General features: G+C 48.9%; 3 protein-coding genes across 8 annotated transcripts in view; 1 reads left to right on the forward strand and 2 right to left on the reverse strand.

Moving 5' to 3' along the window:
* The window catches only part of LOC100708976 (calcium-dependent secretion activator 1), a 331413-nt gene that overhangs the window by 146487 nt on the left and 172770 nt on the right, over positions 1 to 12156 (forward strand). The gene's annotated exons all lie outside the window — the stretch shown is intronic.
* Positions 1216 to 8006, reverse strand: LOC112846984 (uncharacterized). Its single transcript, XM_025907524.1, has 2 exons — positions 1671 to 8006; positions 1216 to 1343 (listed from the first exon to the last, which is right to left on the reverse strand). Exon 1 carries the CDS (start codon positions 7578 to 7580, stop codon positions 1938 to 1940), a length of 5643 nt encoding a protein of 1880 aa, XP_025763309.1. The 5' UTR covers positions 7581 to 8006; the 3' UTR covers positions 1216 to 1343; positions 1671 to 1937.
* LOC109202168 (uncharacterized) lies at positions 8058 to 11840 on the reverse strand. Of its 2 annotated transcripts, XM_019358545.2 has the most exons (3): positions 11783 to 11840; positions 8671 to 10062; positions 8058 to 8572 (listed from the first exon to the last, which is right to left on the reverse strand). In XM_019358545.2, exons 2-3 carry the CDS (start codon positions 9311 to 9313, stop codon positions 8409 to 8411), a joined length of 807 nt encoding a protein of 268 aa, XP_019214090.1. In that variant the 5' UTR covers positions 9314 to 10062; positions 11783 to 11840; the 3' UTR covers positions 8058 to 8408. The 2 variants fall into 2 exon arrangements, with proteins under 2 accessions (XP_019214090.1, XP_019214089.1); XM_019358544.2 differs by lacking the exon at positions 11783 to 11840 and having other exon boundaries at positions 8671 to 11552.

The following is a 12156-nucleotide window of genomic DNA, read 5'->3' on the forward strand; positions in this document are numbered from 1 at the left end:
TTTTGCTTCTCATCCGTAAATACTCTGCATCTTTCACGTGATTCAGTTTATTTTGAAAAGTCTCAACAGGATCTTGAGCTTTATTGTGAAAGGTTTATGTGGAAAATAAACAAGCGGACACGCCGTGGTTTTACCGTCGTTGTTGCTAACGAAAACGCATAAAAACAAGCGCTTGTCCGTCCGTACTGTGGTTATATTAAATATAAGAGTAAGAGAGAACTTTAAGAAATTAATATAGCCACTACAGTGACCATCAAAATGATGAAAAAATATTGCCGTAAACAGTTTATTTTGCAACACGACGAAACAAACGATAGCGTAAAATGAAACGATAGACGTTTTTATATCGTCATCCGATATACATCGTTATATCGAACAGCTCTATACTGGTGGTAGACAAACAGAATAAGACAGCCGTAGTGATCAATGACAGCAATATCAGAAAGAAGGAACACGAGAAGCTGGAGAAATACCAAGGGCTCAGAGAAGAGCTGGAGAGGATGTGGAGGGTGAAGGTAACGGTGGTCCCAGTGGTAATCGGAGCACTAGGTGCTGTGACTCCCAAGCTAGGCGAGTGGCTCCAGCAGATCCCGGGAATAACATCGGAGATCTCTGTCCAGAAAAGCGCAGTCCTGGGAACAGCTAAGATACTGCGCAGGACCCTCAAGCTCCCAGGCCTCTGGTAGAGGACCCGAGCTTGAAGGATAAACTGCCCGCAGGGGGGTGCTGGGTGATCATTATATATATATGTATATATATATATATATATATATATGTATATATATGAACAATGAACAAGAATGTGCACTTTAAGTTATTTCAGTTAACTATTAACTATTCTGCATTGCATTTGCAAAAGACCAAATTGGCCAAAAGTCTGTCAGTCATTTGTGCACGATGAGGCCGTAGAATGATGCCACCATAGCTGAAAACTCGCTCCACAGGAGCACTACATGCAGGTACTGCCAAAACTCTGCTGGCCACAGAGAAGGAAGAGTCTGCATGTTCATTGCCCAGAACAAGAGGGCGTTCTGTCCATCAGCAATATCCAGGTAGTGACTTAGCTGTAGAGCTGGTGTTGGGTAGATAACCCGGAATGGGAGGACTGTAAGGTGTTGATTCGGGTTTGCAGCCACCACTCCCCGGAGTGTCGGCCAGAACACTACTCTAGGCCCGGATGGATATTCAGGAAGGAGACAATGAGGACACTGAGGATGGTTTAGACGCTTGTATTGCCTTCACCCGGTCAGAGGTAACAGGCTTGTCAGAGGAGCAGGTGTTACATACAAGTTTAGGTGCATTGGTGTGGATATGAGCGGGGTGTGTGTGTGTGTGTGTGGTCTCTGAAATGAACAGAAAGAAAACAGTACATCACTGAAATGTTCACAATGGTAACTAAGAGTACATCAACAGAAACACAGGTGGGAAATAAACTAACATCCCCTTTGCTACCATAAGCCATCTATTGCCCACATCTCACATATAAACCCACCGAGCCAACCCAGCACACAGTTATCCCCAATCACACAGCAGGAGAGCTAGCCTAGCTTAGCTTAGCTTCGCTTAGCACTCGCTAGCGACATAGACAGAAGCATAGTCATTTCCCCTCCAACTTCGATTACAGTCACAAATGCATCTTATCCCCACATCCTCACACATCACAGACTTACGTTGCTCAGTAACGCACACTTCTCACGAAATGACCACTTCTCCGCCGGTAATCGGGAGCGGAAACGCTCATATATCTCACCCACGTATCTCCCTGCCCGAATCCTCTCTCATACAAAGCGGTGGGGTGACCTCTACTGGCCACTCTAAGAAACTACAGGTGAACAACTGAACAGAATAAAACTCACAACTACGGGGCCTTTTGTACAGCCGCCCCCAAATGTATGAAGTACATTTGCTCACAACAAAAGGCAACTTGTCTAATAAAGTCACAGTGATTGTCCTTGGTCTTCGTCCGGGAGGGCAGGCAGTACCACCAGCCTCGCCACAGGTCGGGTGAAGGTCCTGTCTTTCACCTTGACGTCAGCAGACCTGATGTGCCCGTCGGGACTGGGGTGGACCTTGGAGATGCGACCCACAAGCCAGGAAGCGCGAGGCAGCTGAGGATCTACGATCATCACCACCGAACCTTCTGTGACGTCCGCGGGGGATGACTGCCATTTCGGGCGAAGCTGCAGGCTCGGAAGGTACAGCCGGATGAATCGAGACCAGAAGTGGTCAGCCAGCACTTGGGAGTGTTTCCACCTCCGGCGACTCAGGAGCTCTTCTTTAGGGTAAGCCACTTGAGGAAGCGCCCCATCAGGCCGCCCCATCAGAAAGCAGTTGGGGGTCACTGGATCAGGATCACTGATGTCGGACGGGACATAACCTAGTGGTTTGGAGTTCAAGATGCCCTCCACCTCCACAAGGACCGTGCGGAGGACCTCCTCTTGTAGGGGTTGGGATCCTACTGTAGTGTAGAGCGCCGTCTTGACAGATCTAATCTCCCGCTCCCACACTCCCCCAAAATGAGGAGCCGCTGGTGGATTGAAGTGGAAGACGATCTTCTGGGGAGCCAGGAGCTTCTGCAGGTCAGAGGTCATGGCTGCAAAAGCTGCTTGGAGTTCCCTTTCTCCCCCACGGAAGTTGGTCCCTTGGTCTGAGTACAGCTCAGCTGGGGTCCCTCTCCTGGCAACGAACCGACGAAGTGCCATTAGGAAGGCATCTGTATCGATGGAGGTTAGGACATCAAGGTGGACCGCTCTGATAGTAAGGCACTTAAAGATGATGCCCCACCTCTTCTCCACACGGCGCCCAATTTTGACCTCAAAGGGTCCGAAACAGTCCACGCCTGTCGAATAAAAGGCAGGTTTGTAAAGGCGGAGGCGCGCAACTGGCAGGTCAGCCATCTTGGGAACAGTCGGGCGGGCTTTCCATCTGCGACACTCAAGACAGGTCCTCTGGAAACGCCTAACCGCTTCCCGGCCTCTCAGGATCCAATGAGTGCGCCGAATCTCCGCGAAGACCCTCTCTGGCCCTGGATGACGCAGACGACTGTCGACATCCTGGATGAGCAAGCGGGTGACCGGATGTGTCGGATCCAAAACTAAGGGGTGCGAGTTGGTAAAGGCAAGATCTTCAGAGCGGCGAAGACGTCCACCTACCCGGATAACCTCATCTTCACGGTCGAACTCAGGGGACAGCGCAAGGAGACGACTGCTGCGGCTGATAGATTTCCCCTGCTTAAGGAGTCGATACTCCTCAGGAAAGCTCTCCTGTTGAGCTTCTCTCAGGACGTGCATCTCCGCTTGAATATAGTCCTGAGCTGATGAAGTTCCACCGCCTTTGGCCGCCCCATGCAACTGCGTAATAGCAGCTTCCAGCAGCTGCGCCCAGGTGTCATATCCGCTGAAGTTCGAGGTGGCGGGGTCAAAGGTGGTAGAAACTCCACAAAAGGTCTCTTTACGGAGCTCAGATGGGCCTGGCGGCTCAGCCAGGGTGCCGCTCGGCTCTGGAGGCCACTGTTCTGGACTTAGGAGCAGGAAAGGAGGCCCCTGACTCCATCTGTTGGGTCTGGCCAGTTCCGAAAGGGTCTTCCCACAGGTTATATCATCCGCAGGGTTCTGGGCTGAATCCACATAGTGCCAGGTGTGCGACTGAGTTACTTCCTGGATTTCAGCCACACGGGTGCCGACGAAGACCTTGAAGTGGCATGACTCGGACCTCAACCAGGTGAGTACAGTTGTGGAGTCGGACCACAGCACTATTCTCTTTATGTCCAGAGTGAGCTCATTTCTAAGGAGACGGGAGAGATGCGCTCCGGAGAGGGCACCACACAGCTCGAGTCTGGGCATGGAGAGAATGCGTTTAGGGGCAACACGGGAGTGAGCCATCAGGAAGGCCAGATGTGAGCGGCCATCACCTGTCACTGTTCTCATGTAGGCCACTGCGCCATAAGCCTGCTCTGACGCATCACAGAAGATGTGAATCTCTCTCTCACTGACTGACTCCGTGATGTGCTTTGGGAGATAAGGGCGAGGAAGCAGGATTTGTGCAAGGAACGGCAACTCCTCTTCCCAGGTTTCCCACTGCTGCAGCAGTTCTGGCGGAAGCTGCGGGTCATCCCACCCCCTCTGCTGATCCCAAAGGCGCCTCACCAGCATCTTGGCTCGGGTGGTGTACGGTAGGATAAAGCCAAGTGGGTCGTACTGGCTTGCGAGAACCTTATAAATGTTCCGCATAGTGGGGGCACCATAACTGACTTTGCGGTGTTTGTAACCCAAGGTGTCCGTGGGGAAGTGCCAGCTAAGGCCCAGAGTTGGCTCAGAGGTGTCTGATTTGTCTTGAGTGAGCCAAAGTTCTGCACTTGTGGATCTGAGGTCTTCAGGTAGGTGGCCAATGGTGCTGGGTTCATTACTGGCCCACTGGCGTAGGACAAATCCCGCAGAGGACAGGAGGGCTCTTAGCCTGTCCACTAGGTCCCGGGCTTCTCCAGGGGTTGGCACACTCTGGAGAAGGTTATCAACATAGAAGCACTGTCCCACAGAGTGACGTAGCGGATCATCTCCTTCAGTGTGGTCCCTGGTGTGGCGCTGCAGAGCGAAGGTTGCACAGCATGGGCTGCAGGTTGTACCGAAGGGGAGGACCTGCCATTCATAGACAGCCACGGGTGCCTCAGGGTGCAGATCCCGCCACACGAACCGCAGGAGGGAACGATCCTCTGGAAGAAGGCGAATCTGGTGGAACATACCTTTAATGTCACCACTAATGGCTACGGCATGCTCTCGAAAGCGAAGAAGGACACCAAGGAGCGATGCGCTCAGGGTAGGCCCAGGTAGCAGATGTTCGTTGAGGGCTTGACCTTGGAACTGGAACGAGCAGTTAAACACAAGGCGATCTTTGCCATTGTGGCTAACAAGGTGGTGAGGGATATACCATGACTCATCTGCTGGAGCAACCTCAGAGGGGGACACCTTAACCACCAAACCGGCCTGGACCAACTTCTCTACCTCCGCCCTGTAGATCTTAGCTCGTTCTGGGTCTTTCTGGAGCCTTCTCTCCACACTTCTCAAACTAGGAATAACTGCGTTAGGGCTAGCTTTAAGGCGTGGCATGTTCTGGCGGCGAAGGAGGGGGGTGGCAAAGCGTTGGATGCCCTCGACTTCTACACGGACCGTCTTCTGCTCTAGCAGGCTAACTGCATAATTGTCTTCTCTCGAACGGGTAACCACCTTGCCTTCCGGCACTGGGATGACATCTACCTGCAATAACTTCTCTACATGTTTGAGTAGCTCACTCACCTGGGGAGGAATGGTGGTCGTGAAGAGGCACTGTTGTGGCAGCGAGGATGAACCGATAAGGCTGGAGGGACCCTGTAGTGTCCACCCTAACCTGGTGCGCATAGCAGCGGGACCACCCGGTGGACCAAGACGGACAGCTTCAGTTGGAGTGATGAGCTGTGGATGGTCACTGCCAATGAGAAGGAGAGGTTTGACCTTCTTGAAGGACTGGAGAGGCAGGCCTCTGAGGTGTCTGTACTTCCGCTGCAAGGACTCCACAGGGTAGCTGTGCTCTGCTAGGTCGATGCGGGTGGCGGTGAAGGCATTATGGACCTTATACTGCTGCTTAGGTTTGCCACCAGGGGAGATCTCGAAGGAGACACACGACCCATGTAAAGTCTGCACATCTTGCCTTATAGTGCGCAACGGAAGTGTCTCTGGGGTGCCTTGAAGGTCAAGCTTCTGGGCAGCGGCGGGTAGCAGCATAGTCCTCTCTGACCCATCATCCAAAACCGCATGAGTGCTCAGAGTCTTGCCATTATGGTGAAGGACGACTGGGACAACCTTTAACAGGACTTGGCCGCTCTCTAAAGGACGATCGAGGTACAGGACGCCCGTAGGATTCTCACCTTCTCGTGAGGGAACAGACGCTGGGCCAGGGGTCTTTAAGGGCTTAGAATTCACGTCGTGAAGGACCTGCAGATGGCGACCCTGGCACAGGCTGCAGGGTTTCTTGAGGGTGCACTGGGCTGCCTGATGGGAACGAGCGCAACGCCAGCACCTCTTGTTGGTCTTTATCCAGTTTGTGAGCTGTTCACGACTCAGCTTAACGACCTCTGGACACTGACTCAGGTGATGGGCACGGTTATCGCAGAAGGCACAGTAAGGCTGCGGCCTAGCTTGGTTTGGAGTGGTACCTAGTGACCTGGGTGAGGTCTCTGCACCGTGAAGAACCGCAACAGGGCGCCTACTTGGTCTGACGTCAGGCTTCTCTCTGGTGATCGTTGGAGTGGGCAAGCTGTCATAGTCCTGACACCAGGATTCGTACTTTAACCAGGTAGCCAGGTCGTCCAGGGTGTAAGCCTGACCAGAATGGTTGTACATGCACCGACGGAAATCAGCTCTTTGCTCTGAAGGAAGCTTACCAAGGAGTCGAGCCACATGGGAGCCACACTGGAGTTCGACCTCCCCATCAGGGCCTAGAGTCTTCAGCATGCCCACGAGCGACTGGATGTGGAGAGAGAATCGCTCGAATGCGGCTGCATCCCCTCGGCGGATGTCAGGTGAGTCCATGACAGCAGCAATTCTTCTCAGGGCAAGCTGGTGGGGCTGCCCAAGCCGGTCGTTAAGAGCATTCATGGTGTCACTGAAGGGCGTGGCAGAGTGGAGGTAAGCGTCCGCTATCAACTTTGCTTCCTCCAGGTGTAGGTGATCTAACAAGACTTGGTACCTGAAGAGCTCTGAACTCTCCGGGGGCAGTAAGTTCTCTAGCGCCATCTTCAGACGAGCGAATTCCCCAGGATCTCGACGTGTGAGCTTGGGAATGCTTGGACGAGGCCCCCTGTAGGTCATATCCGGGGCCGCTGCTAAGCCGGAGGGTCTATGCATCTGGGAGGCTGAGAAAGGAGTGGGTGGGGACGGAGTCGGAGCTGGCAGTGGTTTCAATGGAGGGGGGTGTGCTCTCGGAGGCGGCGCTGGAGGGTGAGTGGGCCTCGGCTGAGGAGAAGTGAACCTCGGCCTAGATTCAGGTGGGGGGATGAGCTGGCCCTCCTGTGCAGTCATAGACTCCCTCTTCAGAGCCTGGAGCTCTTTCATCATCATGTCGATGCGCTCTGTGACTGGGCTCTGACTGGAGACAGGTTCCTCCTTGAACACAACCGGAGGAGGTGGTGGAGGCCAGTCCTCTTCCTCCTCAGCAGGGGGTGGCTGGAGATGAACAGCAGGGGCTCTGGGCGGTGGATTGAGCTGCAGACTCTCTGCACGGTCCAGCAGCTGCAGCAAACTAGCATGAATGGCCTGGAAATCAGCTAGCCCGGCTCTCATCTGGTCATGGGACTGCTGAAACAGGAACCTCTCACGTTGCATATCTGCTAACTCTGCCCTCAATGGGGTGACATGGCCGTGTGGGCGGTCATCAGAGGTGTCAGACGGAGGATGGTGGGGAGTACGGGTGTCGCCTCCTGTCTCACTTTCTTCCTGGTAACCTGCACCAAGCCCGGGGAAGTCAGTCTCATAAGCTTCATAGCGGAGGGGACAACGTACATTACGCCGCGGGCGCGCACCAAGGGCTGAGAAGTTCTGAATATCATCCATCTTGTTAGGGTAGAAGCAGCTTACATCCGGCTCGAAGGACCACTAATGTTGGGTAGATAACCCGGAATGGGAGGACTGTAAGGTGTTGATTCGGGTTTGCAGCCACCACTCCCCGGAGTGTCGGCCAGAACACTACTCTAGGCCCGGATGGATATTCAGGAAGGAGACAATGAGGACACTGAGGATGGTTTAGACGCTTGTATTGCCTTCACCCGGTCAGAGGTAACAGGCTTGTCAGAGGAGCAGGTGTTACATACAAGTTTAGGTGCATTGGTGTGGATATGAGCGGGGTGTGTGTGTGTGTGTGTGGTCTCTGAAATGAACAGAAAGAAAACAGTACATCACTGAAATGTTCACAATGGTAACTAAGAGTACATCAACAGAAACACAGGTGGGAAATAAACTAACATCCCCTTTGCTACCATAAGCCATCTGTTGCCCACATCTCACATATAAACCCACCGAGCCAACCCAGCACACAGTTATCCCCAATCACACAGCAGGAGAGCTAGCCTAGCTTAGCTTAGCTTCGCTTAGCACTCGCTAGCGACATAGACAGAAGCATAGTCATTTCCCCTCCAACTTCGATTACAGTCACAAATGCATCTTATCCCCACATCCTCACACATCACAGACTTACGTTGCTCAGTAACGCACACTTCTCACAAAATGACCACTTCTCCGCCGGTAATCGGGAGCGGAAATGCTCATATATCTCACCCACGTATCTCCCTGCCCGAATCCTCTCTCATACAAAGCGGTGGGGTGACCTCTACTGGCCACTCTAAGAAACTACAGGTGAACAACTGAACAGAATAAAACTCACAACTACGGGGCCTTTTGTACAGCTGGACTCTTCCCCACATCCTTCTTCTGCCTCTTACAGTAAGCAGCAAAGAGTCCTCCATCTTCACAGGCCTCTTGGTGTTCCTCACCAGGAGTCACAGGTTGCTCTGACTTTGCAGGATCTGCTGCATCTTGCAGGATCAGATCTGGCAAAACAAATTAACAACAGCAAAAGAGCCTTTATTACAATTTTAGACAAAAAAAAAAAAATACAGAAAAAATATAAACTATATTCAATCTTTACCTTTAACTTTTTGTGTCACCTCTGCCTTTATGTCACAACTGCCCAAAACATGGTGTTCCACCCACAACAGGGAAAATGCTGGATCCAAAGCAGCTGCTTTAAGGTACACTGGATCTGAAAAGGGGGCAGTGATCCCATCTTCTGCTCTAGCCATTCGCACACTGATAAAGATTCCAAGAAATCTTTTGTTCAAAGATGCTTGGAGGCTCCTGACCAGACCATTCAGGAAACGGACTTGAGGCTTCAGTTTCTCAAGGTGGTGATTGAGGGACAGCACAGATGGAACAACAGCACTAATCGTGACTATTTTCTCACCTTGTGTCAAATCTGTTGCTTCTCCAAAAGGCTTCAATATGTCCACCATCTCCTTCAACAGGTTCCACTCTCGTGTTGTGAATAATAACTTCTTGTGCCCAGCCATTTCAAGAAGAGCACAGAGTTTTAGATGTTCACATTGGAGAACTGCCTTCACTTGTCTCAGTGTTGAATTCCATCTTGTGATTACAGCAGCAGGGATCGCTTTCTGTTCACCAAATTCAGCTTCAAACACATGTTTGAATGTTGTGCTTGTGTGCAGTAGAGAGCTGAGCTTAGATAATTTTGAAAGCGAAGGAGATGCCACTTTGGTCTCTGACAAACCCATCTTCCACCACCAGCTGAAGTGTGTGCGCAAAACACTGCAGGCGCTGTGTCTTTGCCATAGCAGCACCTACTGTTTCCTGATCTTCCAAGGTTAAGTCATGCCAGAGCTCTGGGTCGTCAAGATGATCACCATCATCATCATGTTCCTCACCTTGCTCAGTGGGGAAGCACACAGTGAATGCTTTCCGCATATTGGCAGCATTGTCACTAATAATATAGTCTAGTTTATCTTTGATGTTGTATTCGTCACATATAGCTTCAAATTTCTCACAGATTCTTTCACTAGTGTGTAATCCTTTGAAGCGGTCAAAGGCCAGCAGTTTGGATTTTAGCTGCATCCTCTCTGTCTCTTTCTGTATCCAGTGCACAGTGATACCAAGGAAACCCCTCATCCTTCGGTCTGACCAAATGTCCACAGTGACTGAAACATGATCAGTCTCGCTCAACTGAGTTTTTAACATTGAACGTTTCTCAGCAGTGAGGTTCTCTGTTTTTGATATAATTGTTCTGCGACATACCGGGCTGTATTTTCTGTCAACTACCGTCAGAAAGTGCCGAAAATTCTTGTTTTCCACAATAGAAAGGGGCAGGTTGCAACCAATAATCAAGTCACTTAATAATGCATTCGTGATAGCTTTCTGCTGTGGATGAGTCATGCTGTACTGTCCGGCACAAGTGTCCATAAACTGTGATATGGAAGGCTGTTGAGGTTCATTTGTGATCCTCTTTTTCATCTGGTATTCTTCAAATCTGATAGAGGTAAGCATATTAGACTCATGTCAGAAATTCCATTACAGCCATTCATGAATTGCATTTGACTTTAAGTTGATCCTAATAATCCTAAATAACTGTTAACACTTAAACCCTCATAGTTTTCAGACAATAAAAAATATAAATGAAAAATATATAAACAATATTTATTAAAACACTTTTCTCAAAACTCTGCATACAGTTCTAATAAGCAATGTTTAGCATCCCTGTTAAGAATAACTGACCTTTGCAAATAAACAACAGCTAATAACATAAGATCAAAGTATTTTATTTGATGTATTGACATAAATGACAGAAGAAAAAGGCCATATATAGCAGGACTACTCAATTACACACTAAGGTGGGCCAGATTTTCTAACCAAAATTTTTTTTCCCTGGCTCAGACATGCAAAAGTTAAACACGACCATATGTTACCGGCACCAGACCTAGGGGAATCTGGACCGGCAGCAAGCGGCACACAGGCTAGAGAGCACTGCGTAGCCAAATATGAGCAAACTGTTGATTAATAGAGAGGACACCGAAGTTAGCGTCTTGCTCAGGCCGGAGCTCATTTATTTCTCCACATATACACAATACAAATCACACTAGACCATGCATTCTTCCCATAAAATAACAGAGTTCATAAACAAAAATAAAGTTACAAAAAGCATTCTCTCAAAAGCCAAATAAATACAAACTAATTCAAAATGACTTTACATACTCACAACTTAAACAAAACACTCGCGGCTAAAGCATAACAACATACCAAATTAACCCATCTCACATTCACACCTTTCCCCACATTCGCGCCATATACGCTATTACTTTTGAACATGGCGTCCCCTGAACGCAACACAACATGGCGGCAGACGACTGCAAACGTTGTTTCACCAACGAAAAGCTTTCCTCTTAATACATGTACTCAGTACTGCTTGGCTAACACTAAAACAAACACTACAACACATTTTCTGAAGCCGCAGGTTGCCACTGTCATAGCATATACTTATAGTGCTACGTAGCATTATAGCATTATGCCGATGATACACTAATACTCATTACAACAAAATACCACAAAACAACATCATCACTCTCATCTCAAAATATAGCCGAACAGTTGTTACTCAACTTACATGACATTTAGAACCAGTTCGGTAACATAAAAGTTTGTTTGTTAGTACCTGTGGATTAATAGAGAGGACACCAAAGTTAGCATCTTGCTCAAGCCGGAGCTCATTTATTTCTGAGCTGCGCGTGCACAGAGCCTATTGCTAGAGTCTCTCTGGTAGTTCCACGGCAATGCAAGAGCACCATCCACTGGCATAATGAAATATAACCATGGTCTGGCAACACATAACAATGTCAAAATAATTCACAATAATAAACAAAAAATAAGGGGGTAATTGGTTTTCTTACAAAAATAAACATGTAGCTCTACGGGGTTAATGATGAGGAGGAGACGGAGAGAAACTCTCTTCCCTGAGTACAGCTACAGAACCCACTTTCTGAAACGGACCCTGCTCACCATTCACCGACAATTCTGAGCTAACAAGTTGCATGTTATTCTTGGATGTGCTTGTAGGACCGGATTTAAAATAGCATGACAAACATATACCTGTTAAAGCCAAACAGTATCATCAATGTAGCCCGGAGAACATTTGCTAATAAGATGCAGTTAGCTAAGTCGCTATCTCATCGTAGCAAAAAAAAGGCAGCACCTACCGTTCTTTATGCAACTTCAAATGTCGGACAAAGTTGGAAGTTGTTCCATCTCCGTCTGTAATTCTCTTCTTGCATATTTTGCATGTTGCATTTCGTTTTTTGTTGACTACTTCGTAGTTTGTGTAGCCGAAAGAAATTACTCTTGGAAGCATTTTTGGCTCGAGCGTTTTTTTGGTTTTTTTTTGTTTTTTTAAAAAATCTGGTTCATTTGATTGGCTGTGCTACAGCTCACGCTCACGTACATACGGAGTGTGGTAAGAATGAATGAATGAATAAAGTGAATTAATGGTCCGCACTTTTTATATAATATGTATGTTAAATTTTAGATTTGGGTCAAATATCAAGTCTTTTCAAGTAAACAGGTTCAAGTCCAA

Source organism: Oreochromis niloticus, linkage group LG5 (assembly GCF_001858045.2).
Source record: "Oreochromis niloticus isolate F11D_XX linkage group LG5, O_niloticus_UMD_NMBU, whole genome shotgun sequence".
NCBI lineage: Eukaryota > Metazoa > Chordata > Actinopteri > Cichliformes > Cichlidae > Oreochromis > Oreochromis niloticus.

Coding starts and splice junctions, on each gene's coding strand:
- LOC112846984 (XM_025907524.1), bottom strand. CDS start 7,580: ATGGATGATATTCAGAACTTCTCAGCCCTTGGTGCGCGCCCGCGGCGT.
- LOC109202168 (XM_019358545.2), bottom strand. CDS start 9,313: ATGGGTTTGTCAGAGACCAAAGTGGCATCTCCTTCGCTTTCAAAATTA. Junction 8,573..8,670: donor GGTGACACAAAAAGTTAAAG/GTAAAGATTGAA, acceptor TTGTTTTGCCAG/ATCTGATCCTGCAAGATGCA.